Source organism: Lissotriton vulgaris, chromosome 7, assembly GCF_964263255.1.
Source record: "Lissotriton vulgaris chromosome 7, aLisVul1.2, whole genome shotgun sequence".
Classification (NCBI taxonomy): domain Eukaryota; kingdom Metazoa; phylum Chordata; class Amphibia; order Caudata; family Salamandridae; genus Lissotriton; species Lissotriton vulgaris.
In genome coordinates this window covers 692,346,126-692,360,754 of record NC_141695.1, presented here as the reverse complement: position 1 = coordinate 692,360,754, position 14,629 = coordinate 692,346,126, and the positions used below count along the sequence as shown (strand labels likewise).

General features: G+C 50.4%; 1 protein-coding gene across 1 annotated transcript in view; it reads right to left on the bottom strand.

The window, feature by feature from the left end:
* The window catches only part of CEP95 (centrosomal protein 95), a 622,972-nt gene that overhangs the window by 153,789 nt on the left and 454,554 nt on the right, over nucleotides 1-14,629 (bottom strand). The window contains exon 14 of the mRNA XM_086930924.1: nucleotides 5,044-5,136. Within this exon, the coding sequence (XP_086787050.1) occupies nucleotides 5,044-5,136 (93 nt within the window). The remainder of the gene's footprint in view (nucleotides 1-5,043; nucleotides 5,137-14,629) is intronic.

Here is a 14,629-nt window from a genome sequence, read left to right as displayed (position 1 = left end):
AATGTTTTGCGAACGTGTGCAATGATGCCGACGTTGCCGCCTGACAGATGTCTTCGACTGGGTCAACCTGAGCCAAGGCTGTAGTCACAGCCTTTATCCTGGTGGAGTGGGCCATTAATCCCTCAGGGGGCTGTTTCTCCGCCTAGGCGTGACAGATTTTAATACAGAGAATGACCCAGCGAGAGATGGTCCTTTTCTGCACTGCCCTTCCCTTCTTCACTTCTATATACCCCACAAAGAGTTGGTCATCCACCCGGAAATCTTTTGTGCGGTCAAGGTAGAACGAAATCGCTCTTTTTGGGTCAAGTCGGTGGCGACACTCCTCTTCCTTAGAGGGATGTAAGAGAGCGAAGAAGGTGGACAAAGTTATGAACTGATCCAGATGGAAAGGGGTCACAATCTTTGGCAAAAAGATGCCCTGGTGCAAAGTACTCACTCACCCACTGGGCGATGTAATTGCCTCCGAGAAGGCTGTTTTGATGGTCAACAGCCAGAGGGGACAATTGTACAAAGGGAGAACACATCAGGTTAGTGAGGGGCAAATTAAGGTCACACTGTGGCATAACAAAGGGGGGGGCGGAAACAAGCGAGCCAGTCCTTTTAGAAATCTATTTACAATAGGAGACGAAGAGAGCGAGCTGGTCTGGCACCCGCAAAAAAGCAGACCGAGCAGAAAGGTTACCATTGAGAGTTCCCAAGGCAGAGCCCTGCTGGGCAAGGGTTCAAATTAATAAAAGGACAGTAGAAGGAGAAGCAGAAAGAGGGTCAATAGACCTTTCTTTACAGTATAAAACAAATGTCTGCCAACAGCAGGCGTAAACCGTCTTAGTGGAGGGCCGCCTGGCCACCAGAATAACATTACAGTCTTCGGGAGGAAGGTCAAAAGCTATCAACTGTCGCCGCTCAATCTCCAAGCATTGGGCGCACAGTTGACCGGTTCGGGTGGAGAACCCTCCCCTGCTACAGCGTCAGAACATCCCCCCCGAAGGGGCAGCCTGATCGAAGGATCGACACTCATGCTCAAAAGCTCTGGATACCAGACTCTCCTCGCCCAGTTCGAAGACACAAGAATTACTTGGGCCCTGTCGCTCCTGGTCTTCTTTGGAACCCTGGGCAGGAGTGATATGGGCGGAAAGGCGTACAACAGCCCTGAGTTCCTCTCACGACGAAACGCATCGCTGAGCGATAGCCACCTTGGAAACTATAGCTCGCAGTACCGCTGACAGTGCATGTTCGCTTCGGAGATGAACAAATTTAACCAAGGTTCTCCCCACTGCTGAAGGAGACTTTGCGCCACTTCCGACTGGAGACGCCATTAGTGATCCTGAAGGCATCAACGGCTAAGATCGTCTGCACTGGCGTTGAGAGAATCTGCCAGGTGTTGAACCACCAGAGATATGCCCTGCTGTTCCAGCCATGTCCAGAGATGCAGGGACTCTCGACAAAGGATCCACGACCCCACCCTGCCCTGCTTGTTGCAGTACCACATGGCGGTGGTGTTGTCCGTGAACACCTGCACTAGCTTCCCGTTGACAGAGGGAAGAAATGCTTTTCAATGCCAACCGAATTGCTCGGAGCACCAACACATGTATGTGGAGTCCCGCCCCCGCCGGAGACCAGTGGCCCTTGATCTCCACCTCTCCCATGTGGCCGCCCCATCCCAGAAGTGACGCATCCGTCACAACTGTGAAATCTGGTTGAGAAGGGAGAGAGGTCTGCCGCAGACACAATCACAGTTCGTTAACCACAACTGCAGATCCTTTGCAGTTCCCTCTGAGATCTGTACCACACTGGCGAGATTTCCCCGATGCTGTGCCCATTGGAACTTCCAAGTCCCACTGCAGAACCTGCATACGCCACCTGCTGTGTCTTACCAACAGGATGGAGGAGGCATGAGACCCAACAGCCACAGTGTCAACCTCACCGAAATCCAGGATAGTGCCCTATTATAATTGCCCCCTGGGAGGAGCCACCTATCCATATGAAATCCAGGGTCGTCCAGGTTACCGTATGTACCATGATTAATTCAAATATCAGAATTTTAACCGCAATATCTTGGACTCACTGCTCGGGAGGATAAGCCTGTAACTGCACTGTGTTCAGAACAGCTCTGGTGAAAGGGAGCATCTGAGAAAGAGTCAGGTGTGACTTCAGCAGGTTTATAGAGAACCCCAGCGAATTCAGGAGGTTTGCCGTAGTCTGAAGGTGGGAGAAAACTGCCTGGGGCGAAGACGCCTTCAACAGGCAGTCCTCGAGGTGGGGGAAGACTGACACCCCTGACCTGCGGAGATAAGCTACAACCACCACCATCACCTTGGTGAACACCGGAGGGGCACTGGTAAGACTGAAGGGGAGCACGGTAAACTGAAAATGCTTGCAGCCTACCTTGAGCCACAGGTAACGCCAGCGGCCTGGCAGAAGGGGGATATGGAAATACACATCCTGTCTACGTGGTCTAGGGCAGACAAGACCTGAGCCAAATTGAGCATTTTGAATATCTCCTTTTTGAGGAAGAGATTGACAGTCCAAAGATCCAAAATGGGCCAAAGCCCCTTGTTCTTGTTCGGAATCAGAAAGTAGAGGGAATAACAGCCACTGCCTACTTGACAGCTGGGACCGTTTCTATAGCTCCTTTGGCCAAAAGAGCTATAATTTCCTTTTGGAGCAACTTCAAATGATCCTAAGCAAGCCGTTACTGACTTGGCGGTATAGGAGGAGGAAAGGAAGAGAATAGCCCTCCTGGACGATCTGCAAGGCCCACTTGTCTGTTAAAAGGGGGAGAGGATGATGAATTCTCCCACCCACTGGAGTAGTGTAGCCTTGCATAATCATCCTAGGAGTGCTTGGAGGCTGCGGCTGCTGGGAGCAGTGTGGTAGACATCTTCTGGCCTCCATACCGAGGACGGAATGTACCGCGTTCACGCACTGTTTGGGTAGTCTGAGCGGGACGGTGGCTAGGATAGGGCTGATGTTGCTGGAAACACCTTCCGTTGCCACAATAGGAGCGAAAGGAAGACTGGCCAGGACGAGTGGAAGAGAGGTCCAAGGATCTGGCCGTAGCTTGGGAGTCGTTGAACCTGACCAGGGCAGAGTCTGCCTTTTCACCACAAAGACGGGTTCCATCAAAGGCATGTTCATCAAATTGGCGTGGACATCCCGGAGAAGCCAGTTGTATGCAGCCAGACGTGGCGTCTCAAGGCCACCATCGTTGAAATCGACCTGCCTAGCGAATAGGTCGTATCTAATCTACACCGCATGGTGAATTTTGCTGCATCTCTCCCGATCTTGGCAGATTGGGAGAGCACAGGCCGGGCATCCTCTGGGACTTGTGGTAGCACCTGCACAACCGTTTCACAAAGAGAGTGGAAGAAACAGACCAATAAGCAAGTGGTATTCACTGACCACAATGCCAGACCGGTGGAAGAAAACATCTTCCCAAATGAGTCCAGTTTCTTGGATTCCCTAATCGGAGGGGCGAAGGGAATGCGCCTTGGGACATAGAAGCCTGCAACACCAAACTTTCTGGGGTGGGGTGTTGGCTGAGGAACTTTGAGTCGCCTGGAGCTAGGTGATGGCGGCGTGCAATCGTCCTATTCACAGGAACCGCAGTGCTAGGTTTGGACCAAGTTCCTAGAAGGACATCCGTAAGTGCCTCATTAAAGGGCAATAGGGTTCAGAAGTGGAAGCCCCAGGCTAAAGCACTTCGGTCAGATCAATCCTGACCTGCACGGAGAGCAGGTACAGTCCTAGGACCTCAGCTGCCCTCTTAACCACCATGACATACGACGCCCCCACCTTTGTAGCCACTGTAGGCGGAGCGAGCATGCCAGTGTCTGGGGAAGTATCCAGACCACTGTCTTCCCCAAGTTCCCCATACCAGTCCATTGTCTCCTCTGAGACATCCTGATTCTCAAGAGGGTCTCCAGACTCCTCCCATTCCTCTCCTGAGCCTAGCATGGCCACAAAGTGCTCACGCGACAACATAGAACTCCTGGGTACTGTCCACGTCGGATTCGGCGTCGCTCAATGAAGTTCCGGCTCTGTGTCGTCGGGATGAGGATGGGCCTTGCGCCACCAACTGGCATCGGCGACGTCGTAGGCACCGACTTAGTCGGTGCTTCTTACCTCTCTCGACGACGGATGCCAGTTTAGGGTGAAGTCGAAGTCTGCTTGGCCTTCTTCTTCTTCTTCTGCCTATTCCCAGAGTGTCCAGAAGAGCTCGAATGGGAGGAAAAGGAATTAGGGCTCCGTGAGCGGTCCAGCCACCTCCTCTTCTTCGAACGGGACCGTGACCTCCTCGGAGTCTCGCTTGATGGTGTCGACTGCCGGGCCACAAGCAACTTCATTGCTTGCTCCCTCAAGGTCTTCGGGGTCAACGCCTGACAGTCTGAACACGACTTCGATTCGTGGTCACTTCAAGACACCACAGACAAACGTGGTGGGGATCGATGAAAGACAACATGGTTTGAAACCTGTCTTTCTCGAAGACATCGCTCGCACACAAAGTCGAATTCAAAAATATCGCCAATAATCAAGAAAAAGATTGCCAAAAAGCAGCAGAGGGGTAGCTCTTTTCATATCGGTGCTTAACAGGCACGGAAAGAAAAGAACTGACGTCCGAACGCCTGGGTGGCGCCTATATAGGCACTGCAACATCATAACCGACGCTACCGACTACGTCATGCGGAGACGAATGGAGTCAACATATGTCACGCGCAAAAGGAATTGCTCAGCAAAAGTTTCCGGATCCAGCCTGATCCCTGGGAAATTCAAAGGTAAGGAATCCGCAGCCAGAAGTCTCTATCAGATGATTTTTTACTTTGTTCATGCTGCTACCATCCATCATTTTGTTTGTGGAGATAAGCTGTTCAATGAACCCACTAAAACAAAGAAAGCATCAAACCCTAAATGCACTCTCCTTACCCATGGTAGTGTGAAACATTCTTAATGACCAGATTACGTTAATCTATTTCATTGATGAACATTGCCACTGAGCAGTGCAAAATGCAAACCCAAGTTAATTTCACCGGATGTTAAACATACCTTTTCTTTCAATTTTGCTTTTAACTTTGAGATTTGGATCTTCTCCTTCTCTTCATAAGATTTTATTTCCTCTTCATATGCGTTCGTCACAAGCTACACACAAACAAAAAAAGATTGTACCAATTTTTGTTTTCTAAGCAGTTTTCTAAACAGTGGCAAAATTAATCAATTGCCGGGGAGGGTGAATAAGGTAATGACATTTCCTTATAGGTAAAAATTGTGAGTTAGCTTCACCCAGATATATTTCAGTAAAAAGCACACAAAGAGTGAATATATATTTAACAATAGGTAACTTAGATCTATCACCAGAGAGCAGTGCAAAAGTTTTCATTTTGAAAGACCAAGACAATTTCGTAATTTTAAAAATGTGTTCTTGAGAATTGTATTCTTACAAGCATTTTCAGCTCCTAGAAATGCTACGTTTTTTGGGATCTTTTTTAACCATCACTTAAACGCTTTTCTAATTTTTTCCCACAATGTTATGATGCCGGTAACACACTTTACTAGAATAGTTATTTCTGCAATTAATTAATAAGTAAAATGCATTAACTTAATCAAATGTAATTTGTTTATCACATTGCAACTAAGATGGGTACTATTGTGCAGGTAAAAATAAACATAGCAGGCTGGGCTAAGTGGTTTATCGGCTAATAAAAAGTGGCCACATCTACGTCACGTTAGACTGGCTTCCAAAAATAAAGACCAGGAAATTTAGATTTAAATCTGACAATTGATTAACAGAGACGCAGGCCATTAAGAGCTGACACAGAAGCAAATTACATTTGATTCTTACATCATGGACCTTACACCTACGCAAATATAAACAAGCATTTGCAATGAAATAGGTCTTGCATTAGTTAAATGGAGAGCTATTGGTTTTGCAAATGGAAAAGAAATGTGGCGTCTGCCTGCCTTCGTTTTGTTATTTATTGACTTTTGTAGCAATGGTGGCACGCTGTGCTTTAGATTTAGATGTTGAAATCTAAAGTGTGGCATGCGGCCACTGTTACAAACGTCAATAAAGGGTAAACCAGTTTGTGGCTGCCGTATTTTTTTTCTATTTATATACTATTGTAGCAATTGAGGCATGCTGTGATTTATGTGTTAAAGTAAAGTGCGGTGTACCGAGATTGCTATAAAAGTAAATAAAAAAAGTGCGGTGTCCGCCGGCCTTTGTTTTTTTTATTTATTTATTGATTTTGTAGCATTGGCACATCTGTTTTTTTAATCGAATTAAGTGAAAAATATTGTGTTGCAATGTTCAGGAAAACCACGTTTTTTCCTGCTAAGTTTGATGAACGGATGGATCTGGAATATTGGCTCAAACGAATTGGAGTCTTATGAAGCCTGCTATTTATTTTCTGAACAAAAATGCAACATGTGACAGCAGTGGAGCTGGAACAATTTTCAGAGTGGGAGTACGGCCCTCAATGTTACATCACTGAAGTCATACGAATTGTGAAAAATCCAAGTTGAAAAAGGAACAAATAAAGTAAATCAGGCACGCCCATTCAGTAGGAGAGTGGTAGGTCTGTGGTGTGTAGTTGGTGATGCATTTTGGAGAACACTGGTGAGGAAATGCAGTGCCATGTATAGGCAGCTAATTTTCTTTTGAAACTTCCACAAAATTCACAATGAAATAGTTTTATTTATAAAACTTTGTGGCGCACAAACAACAGTGTGGAAATAGGGTTTCAGCAAATATTTATCATTTGCACATCAGCAAGTTAAATGATACTATTACGATCTTTGCATCACATTTTCTAATCACAAACAATAGTGCTTCATTTATGCTTTAACAGCTGATATAATTTGAAATATTTGTAAATTTCATTTACAGTTATTTAAATGCCATTTGTTAGAAATAAAATGACATCCTACATGCTATCCATTCACACTCCCTGTACCTAGCCACAATTGTCAAATAGTTCACCTTACAAAATGCTCTTAATAGCCAGAGAAATAAAAGTAAACTCCAATCTCCATGTTAAAAGAATAAGTGACAATTTATCAGAAGACCTAACCTGACATTTGACCTCTTGTCTTTGAAGGCACAGGAATTGTGACAAGATAAGAACACGATGTAGATGAATCTTAACTGCTCTTGCCACCTTCTGAACTGCAGTATGATTAATTTGAGGGTGCTGGAGCACCCCCAGCTGCACACCTACCCCCAGCGCGACCCTATGTGCGACGGTTCCGCATTGAGCAGCGCAGACCCACCCTGGGGGAGCAGCTGCGAAGTCGGGGCCCAAGAACTGCGCGCGATCTGCAGACACACCAAGGAATCACTGCCCTTGAAATGAGCAGTGCTACAGCAGGTGCGGTGGCACAGGGGCAAATGAAACCCTGATGGTGGCCGTTTTTAGGTCGAGGTAATATCCGGTCTGCCGAAGGCAGACCGGATGTCCGAGAATTAATGTTACTTAGTGGGACTATTAGTCCCGCCTCAGTTTTTACCTCTCTCCCATTGGCTGGCTTCCTAAACAGAGGCCAGCCATTGGAAGAGAGAGCTGTCCCTCTGAATAGGCTCCGTCTTTTTCGGATTCGGGGGCGTACATTTTGCTGTTCTTTCGCCAGTGACGTCATCTGTCACTCAGAACAACATATACACGCCCCCGAATCCGAAAATTTTCAGCCGCCATTTTTTTTTTGTTGTTTTTGCTGTTGCCCGGAACGGTGCAGAAGTTGCCCTGTAGACCACTTGCTCATGGCAGACCCCCAAACAGTGGGTGTCACAGAAAGCACCCGACAAGCTAGTTCCCCCGAAGGACCCCCCCCAAGCAGCCTCCGCTTCCGGGCGGAGGAGATGAGGCTTCGCAATGGCACCTCCGGCTCAACGCTGCCGCAACATCCGTGGAGTCAGCGGGAGGGTGATCTGTGCTGGTGGGATCAGGTTGGATGCTTTGCACCCCTACAGCACTGGCCCCGAGGAATATGCGGCCACAGCGTGCGGATTCGCGAGCAGGGCACGGCCATGCCTGAAGGGCTGAGGGTGAGAGAAGGAACCGGGAGCAGCAGGCGAGCCCGGGGACGCCATAGCACCAGTTTAGCTGCGAAAGAAGAAACTCCGGAGGTACAACGCAGCGCAGCCCGTCCGCACTGCCACCGTCACCGCCGCCGCTCCGAGACACCGCACAGCCGCCTCCAGCATCACCGTCCCGGGCTCAACCCTCGGCAGCGCCCAGCTCCGCCCGAGCCCTGCAGCTCAGCACCACGTCTCCACCGCCGCAGGCCGGACTGTTTTCTTGGCGTTGCTGCTGCGCTCCCAGGAATACAAAGTGCTGCAGGGGTCGGTGGAAGGAAGCACCCCGCCGTCCGTGCCTCTTCCGCACTCGGCTCTCGCCTCTGGCATAGCTGCCAAGGTTTCAGATTGCTATGTGTGACATTTTCAGATTTTCAATGTAATTATGAGTGACATTTCCATAAATATGAGTGACACTTTTTCAAAAGCAAAATAAAGGAATGAAGAGGAGGGAAAAATACATTGCAGAAATAACAACCATTTGATCAATGAAAAACTGTTAAAGTTAGCAGCTGAAATGAAAGGGCAATAACGTAGTGCCCTCACAACTGGGCCGCCGTAACAGGTTCTGTGAGGCCCCAACAAACTCTTTACCTCGTAGCAAGTGTTCCGTAAACCGGTCTCCGTGCCCATCATCGTCGTAGCTAATGGCCCAGATAGTTGTCTTAATGAGCCATCACACTTGAAAGTCGCCGCCTAACCGCTGCCGTGGCAAAGAGCACCGGTCTGGGCATTCATTGGGGGTGGGAGAGGCCGAGAGGCAGGTACACACACACACACAGTGTGTGTGGCAGCTGAGTGAGCCAGGGCGCTCGCTGTATGAATTAAAGTGCGTTGCAGCAAGCCGCGCTAAAACATAAAGCACATTTTACCTGCATGACCACGCTCCAGATGTGCATTGTGACAGTAAATATTGAATAAACTTAAAAAAAGGGAGGTGAGCAGCGGCTGTGAAATGCGGGTTATTGCCGGGCCGGGTCGCTCGCCTCCCTAGTGGGTCCTCCAAGCCACAATAAACAACTGTAGTCACTCGACCCGGCTGCATTCAAGGCTAAGCAGCAGCAGCACTGTAGCATGTGCCCTAGCTCCAGCTGCGCTCGCGGTAATTCAATTTAGTATCAAGTGCCTGCACACTGGATATAGCCATTGGACACGGCCTCTCTTGACACAGAATCAGTGTCAGTGCAAACTGCAGACAGACTAGTGACAGCAGTGCAATTGTGCAGAGTTCAACGGCTGTACTAACTCACTTTGCAGGCTGAATGATGTGCTCAATTTGGAAGAAGAACTTAGTTGAGTGAGACTTACTGTGTCAGTCAGCGAGCTCCCGGCCTTCTAGATGGTACGAGCCAGCCGCTACGTCACCCGGGCAGCACGGCTGCGGTCCGGAAGAAGACTCAACATGAGTATGACTCGTGCAGCAGTGACATTCAATTTAGCTCCAGGCTGCGCTGGACTGCAGTAGGGTGAGACCGCAGCTCCCGTGGTCTAAGTCATTCACGAGTCCGCGCTGGGCTCTGGCCGGGCCTCATAGCACAACGTGGTTGCGAGCTCCAGAGGCACTCTCCTGGCCGAGCTGGCTGGCAAATGTAAACTGTGCCATGCAAGGGCTTGCGTATAGGTGTGTCCTGTTGTCCTAAAATCATGACACTTGCCCCGCCCGCCTTCACCCATGCCTCTGCGCGGCAGGCGGCAATGTGAATAACTCAGCGTGTCCCGGTCCACCCGTCTGGGAGGCTGGCAACGCGTTCACGGGGGGGGGGGGGGGGGTATTATTGCGGCGCAGCCTGCGCACCGCAGAACAGTCAGCACTGTCTACAGTGCACCCAGTGGAGAGAATCCAGCTGTGAGTAGCAAGAGCAGGCTGGACAGCAGGCCTGTCTGAAGGGCTGAAGGACACCGGAAGTGAGCCGGCTCGGACCCCGGGCCGGCCTGCAAGGGATATACTCAGCCTCCCTTTCCAAACTCTGTCCCTCTCCGCTTTCCGTCCGTGAACCGTCTGCAGTCCTCCCAGACCCCCTGCCTTGCTTCCCTCCTGCTGCCTCCTTGCCCTTGAATATCCTGTCACTGTGCGGTGTGTGCACACAGACCCACCCCCACACACAGACTCACTTCAAAAGCAGGATGAGGAGAAGGAAACGGAAGGTCTTTACCCACCGAACGACAACACAGTAATGCCTCATCTAAAGGACAGTCAGCAACCCCTTCTTTTCACGCTGAGAGCCAAGAAGCCCAGGGTGATGGCGCCCCCTGCGGCAGAAGTCCATCAGGGGGAAGAGGTGCGCTGTGATCACACCACACACTGGGCCTGCGGGAGTATGTGCAGTAAAACATTGTTCACATCACATACTAGATACACTTGTTTTTGGGGGCGGTCCTTCATAAAAGGCACCACTTCACGAGCATTAAAAGAACGAATAATGCGCTTAAACCCAGCAGCAATTCTGATGACGTCATACAGGTGACGTGCCGTTGTCTGCAGTGAGCGTTTCACCCACTGAGCTACTTCACCACACCTGGCACGTGTCACCTGCAGGTCACAAGACGACCCCTGCAGCAGGCACATCAACACTCTGAGCTGCTTCACGTTGTTTCAAACGTGGTACCAGAGCAAGTAATTTAATTTAATTTAATAACGATTTCTAAAGCGCTGGTGACCCAAGGGCATCCCCGCACTATAAGAGTTGTGATCCTGTTGAGGGGTAGGGAGAGGGGAGAGACACTTATAGGGGACTCTATTTAGGAAATAGATGTGTCTTTAATTTCTTGCGAAATGCCAGGTAGTTGGGTTCAAGTCTGAGGGAGCGGGGAAGAGCGTTCCATCCGGCAGATGCTTGGACGGAAAATTGTCGTCCTCCTGTGCGAGTTCTTTTGAATCTAGGAATGCTGGCCAGGTTCTCATTCTGGGATCGTAGGGATCTGGTTGCTGTGTAGGGGGTGATCATTTTGCTGAGGATCGCCGGACCAGATCCGTTGATCAGCTTATGTGTTGTGCACATCGCTTTGAATTGCACCCTTTGGCGCACAGGGAGCCAGTGCAGAGCTTTGAGGGCCGGCTTGGCGGACATTCTGGAGGGGATGTTGGTGAGCAGGCGCGCCGCCGCATTCTGTGTCCACTGGAGCTTCGTTAGGGTGGCCTCAGGGGCTCCCAGGTAGACCAAATTGCTGTAGTCCAGGCGGGACAGTACTAGTCCCTGGATGAGTAGTTTCCTGGAAGTAGGTGGCAGTAAGGGGAGAATCTTGCGGGATGTGCGCATGAGCCCGAAGCAGGTGCCCGAAGTTTTGGTTGCTTGTGTTTTCATAGTAAGCTCTGGTTCGAGCCACACACCGAGTGTCTTAATTTCACGTTTCGGGAAGGGGGGGGATTTCCCCGAACACGTCGGGCCAGAGTGCTGGAGGGATGGTCGTCCATTGTTTTCCTAGGAGCATCACCTCCGTCTTTGACCCATTTAGTTTTAATGATGAATTATTCATCCAGTTGTGGATTCCTGTAAGACAATTGGGTCAGGTTTTCTGGGTGGTCGATCAGTTGGGACAGGGAGACGACCAGCTGAGTGTCGTCAGCATAGCTTACAATTTTTATGTTAAATGGTGTTACCACGACCTCAAGAGGGGCCATGTATACATTAAAAAGCGTCGGGCTCAGGGAGGAGCCCTGAGGGACACCGCTTGTGAGTGGGAGGGTGGATGAGTGATGATTGTCGTCCCACACTTGGAAACGTGCGCCCTGTAAGGAAGGATTCAATCCAACTGAGTGCCGTCCCGGTAAGTCCTGCATCAGCCAGTCTATGCAGAAGGACACGGTGGTTGACTGTGTCGAAGGCTGCGCTTAGATCCAGGAGGATCACTGCCACTGATCCTCCTGAATCCAGTATGCGCCTTGCTTCTTCAATGACGGCAAGAAGTGCGGTGTCTGTGCCATGGCCCGGGCGGAATCCGGTTTGGGATTGTCTAAGCAAGTTGTTGGTCTCAAGGAACTGGGATAATTGTGTGTTTACCAATTTCTCAGTTACTTTGCTGATACCAGGGAGTAGAGATATTGGTCAGTAATTAGACATGTCTGCTGGGTCTAGCTGAGGTTTTTTTTTAAGTGCTTTCACCACAGCACTCTTCCAGCTGTCAGGGACAGATCCGTGGGCGAGCGAGCTGTTGATAAGTTCCGTGACAGTGGGTACGATGACTGAGGCTACGGTTTTGAGGAACCTGATTGGTGCTGGATCCAGAGGTGATCCGCTTTTCATTTTCGTTAAGGTTCGTTCTACCTCTAGGCAAGTTACTGGCCGGAATGTCGGCAGTATGGGGCGTGGGTTGCTTTCAGCCTGGTCTAGGGATAAACGGCTTTCCGTGTGGCTAGTGGGACCGGGGGGTGGGAGGGAGATTAGGATACGGGTGATTTTGTCATTCGCTAGCTCATTACTTCTGTCAACTTTGGGGGTGGTGGAGGGGGGAGTGTTGGGGACTTTAAGCAGCTCCTTTACGATTAAGAAGGATTCTCTGGCTGAGTTGGATGATTCTTGTATCCGCGTGTCGTAATGGGAGGCTTTAGCTTGTCTGATGGCCTCTTTATAGAGTCTGACTGTGATCTGGTAAGCTTCTTTGTTGGCATGCTGCCAGTTTCTCCTCCAAAGCCGTTCGGCTTTTTTGCAATTTTTGCGAAGTATTCGGAGGTCCGCGGTATACCACGGGGCCGAACCAGGTTTGCCGTTTTTGTCTTCCCTAGTTCTAAGTGGGAGTACTAAGTCCAGGGAGGAGGTGATCCAGTCCAATTTTTTGTCTGCAATAGCCGGGTCTTCTGCATGTGCAGGGGTGGTCCTTTCAAGGGTCTTAGCCCATTCTTCCGTGGGGAGTCTGGACCAGGTCCTGTCCTTGCTGTAGGTGGGAGGTTTTTGGGGTTTCCTGAAAGTTCCAGGTAGTTGGAAGGGGACTAGGAAGTGGTCTGTCCAGGGGAGGGGAAGGGCCTCCTTCGCTTGCATCGAGGGAGAGCTAGTGAACACCGGGTCCAATAGATGACCCTTGATGTGGGTGGCTCCGGAGTTGAGTAGGCGGATGTCAAGTGCCGCCAGATCTAAGATAAGGTCGTTAGCCACCGAGTCTACCGGGTCTTCCAGATGAATGTTCAGGTCACCTACTATCATAAAGTTTGATAGGGAGTGGGCCTGGGTTGTGACTGAGTCCAGGAGGGAACTAGCGAAGGGACCTGGGAGGCCGGGGGGACGGTACACAAGTATTCCTGTTAATGAGTTGGTTGGGTTTAGTTTGATAGTGAAGTGGAGACTTTCTGAGTCGGTAATCTGCGCATCGCTGGTTTTACAGTGGAGATAGTCTCGGTGGATAATGGCAACACCACCACCTCTGCCTAAGGGGCGGGGTAGGGACTGAATGCAGTAGCCCGGTGGGGTTGCTAGTGCCATGTCTGATTGTGAATGTGGGGCGAGCCATGTTTCCGTGAGAAAAAGGAGATCCATCTCCAGGTCTTCTATGAGATGGTTAATCTGTGTCGCGTGTTTGGGAAGTGAGCGACAGTTTAGTGAGGCAAGTTTGAGGGAGGCGGGTTTGTGAGGTTCTGTGGGGAGCGTGAGCTGGGCTGGCTTACATAGAGAGCAGCGAGTGAAAGGTCCATTTAGATCATGGATGTAATCGCAGGAAGAGGTTGGGGGTCTAAGACTTAGTAGCTCTCTGCGTGAGTAGCTTACCATTGGGTTGGCTGCTTTAGACAGGGGTTCTGGCCCTGGGCCCGGCCGTGCGCGGACGGGCGCAGACGGGCTTGCCTTAGGCGCTCCCGCTGCGCTCGTCCGCTGCGCTGGTATGGCCGGCACATTTGTACTCGTTAGAGGGGGCGTGGCCTCACAGTGGGCGTGGCTGCCGCCTTTGGGCGTTTCCCTGTTCAGCGCTGGGGTTGCTGTCTCAGGGGTGGTCGCGAAGGGCTGTCAGAGCGCGTTCAGATCGGCGCTTTTAAGCAGGTGAGCTCGGCGGTGATTAAAATCAGAATAATGTGACAGAAAGTGCAATTTTAAAACACGGTTGCGAATACAGTCCTCCGGCTTCCGCCTCAGAGGATAACACAAGAGTGCCAAATCCGCTTCCAATCAGCGTTTTGTACTCGTTAGAGGGGGCGTGGCCTCGCAGTGGGCGTGGCTGCCGCCTTTGGGCGTTTCCCTGTTCAGCGCTGGGGTCGCTGTCTCAGGGGTGGTCGCGAAGGGCTGTCAGAGCGCGTTCAGATCGGCGCTTTTAAGCAGGTGAGCTCGGCGGTGATTAAAATCAGAATAATGTGACAGAAAGTGCAATTTTAAAACACGGTTGCGAATACAGTCCTCCTGCTTCCGCCTCAGAGGATAACAACACAAGAGTGCCAAATCCGCTTCCAATCAGCGTTTTGTACTCGTTAGAGGGGGCGTGGCCTTGCAGTGGGCGTGGCTGCCGCCTTTGGGCGTTTCCCTGTTCAGCGCTGGGGTCGCTGTCTCAGGGGTGGTCGCGAAGGGCTGTCAGAGCGCGTTCAGATCGGCGCTTTTAAGCAAGTGAGCTCGGCGGTGATTAAAATCAGAATAATGTGACAGAAAGTGC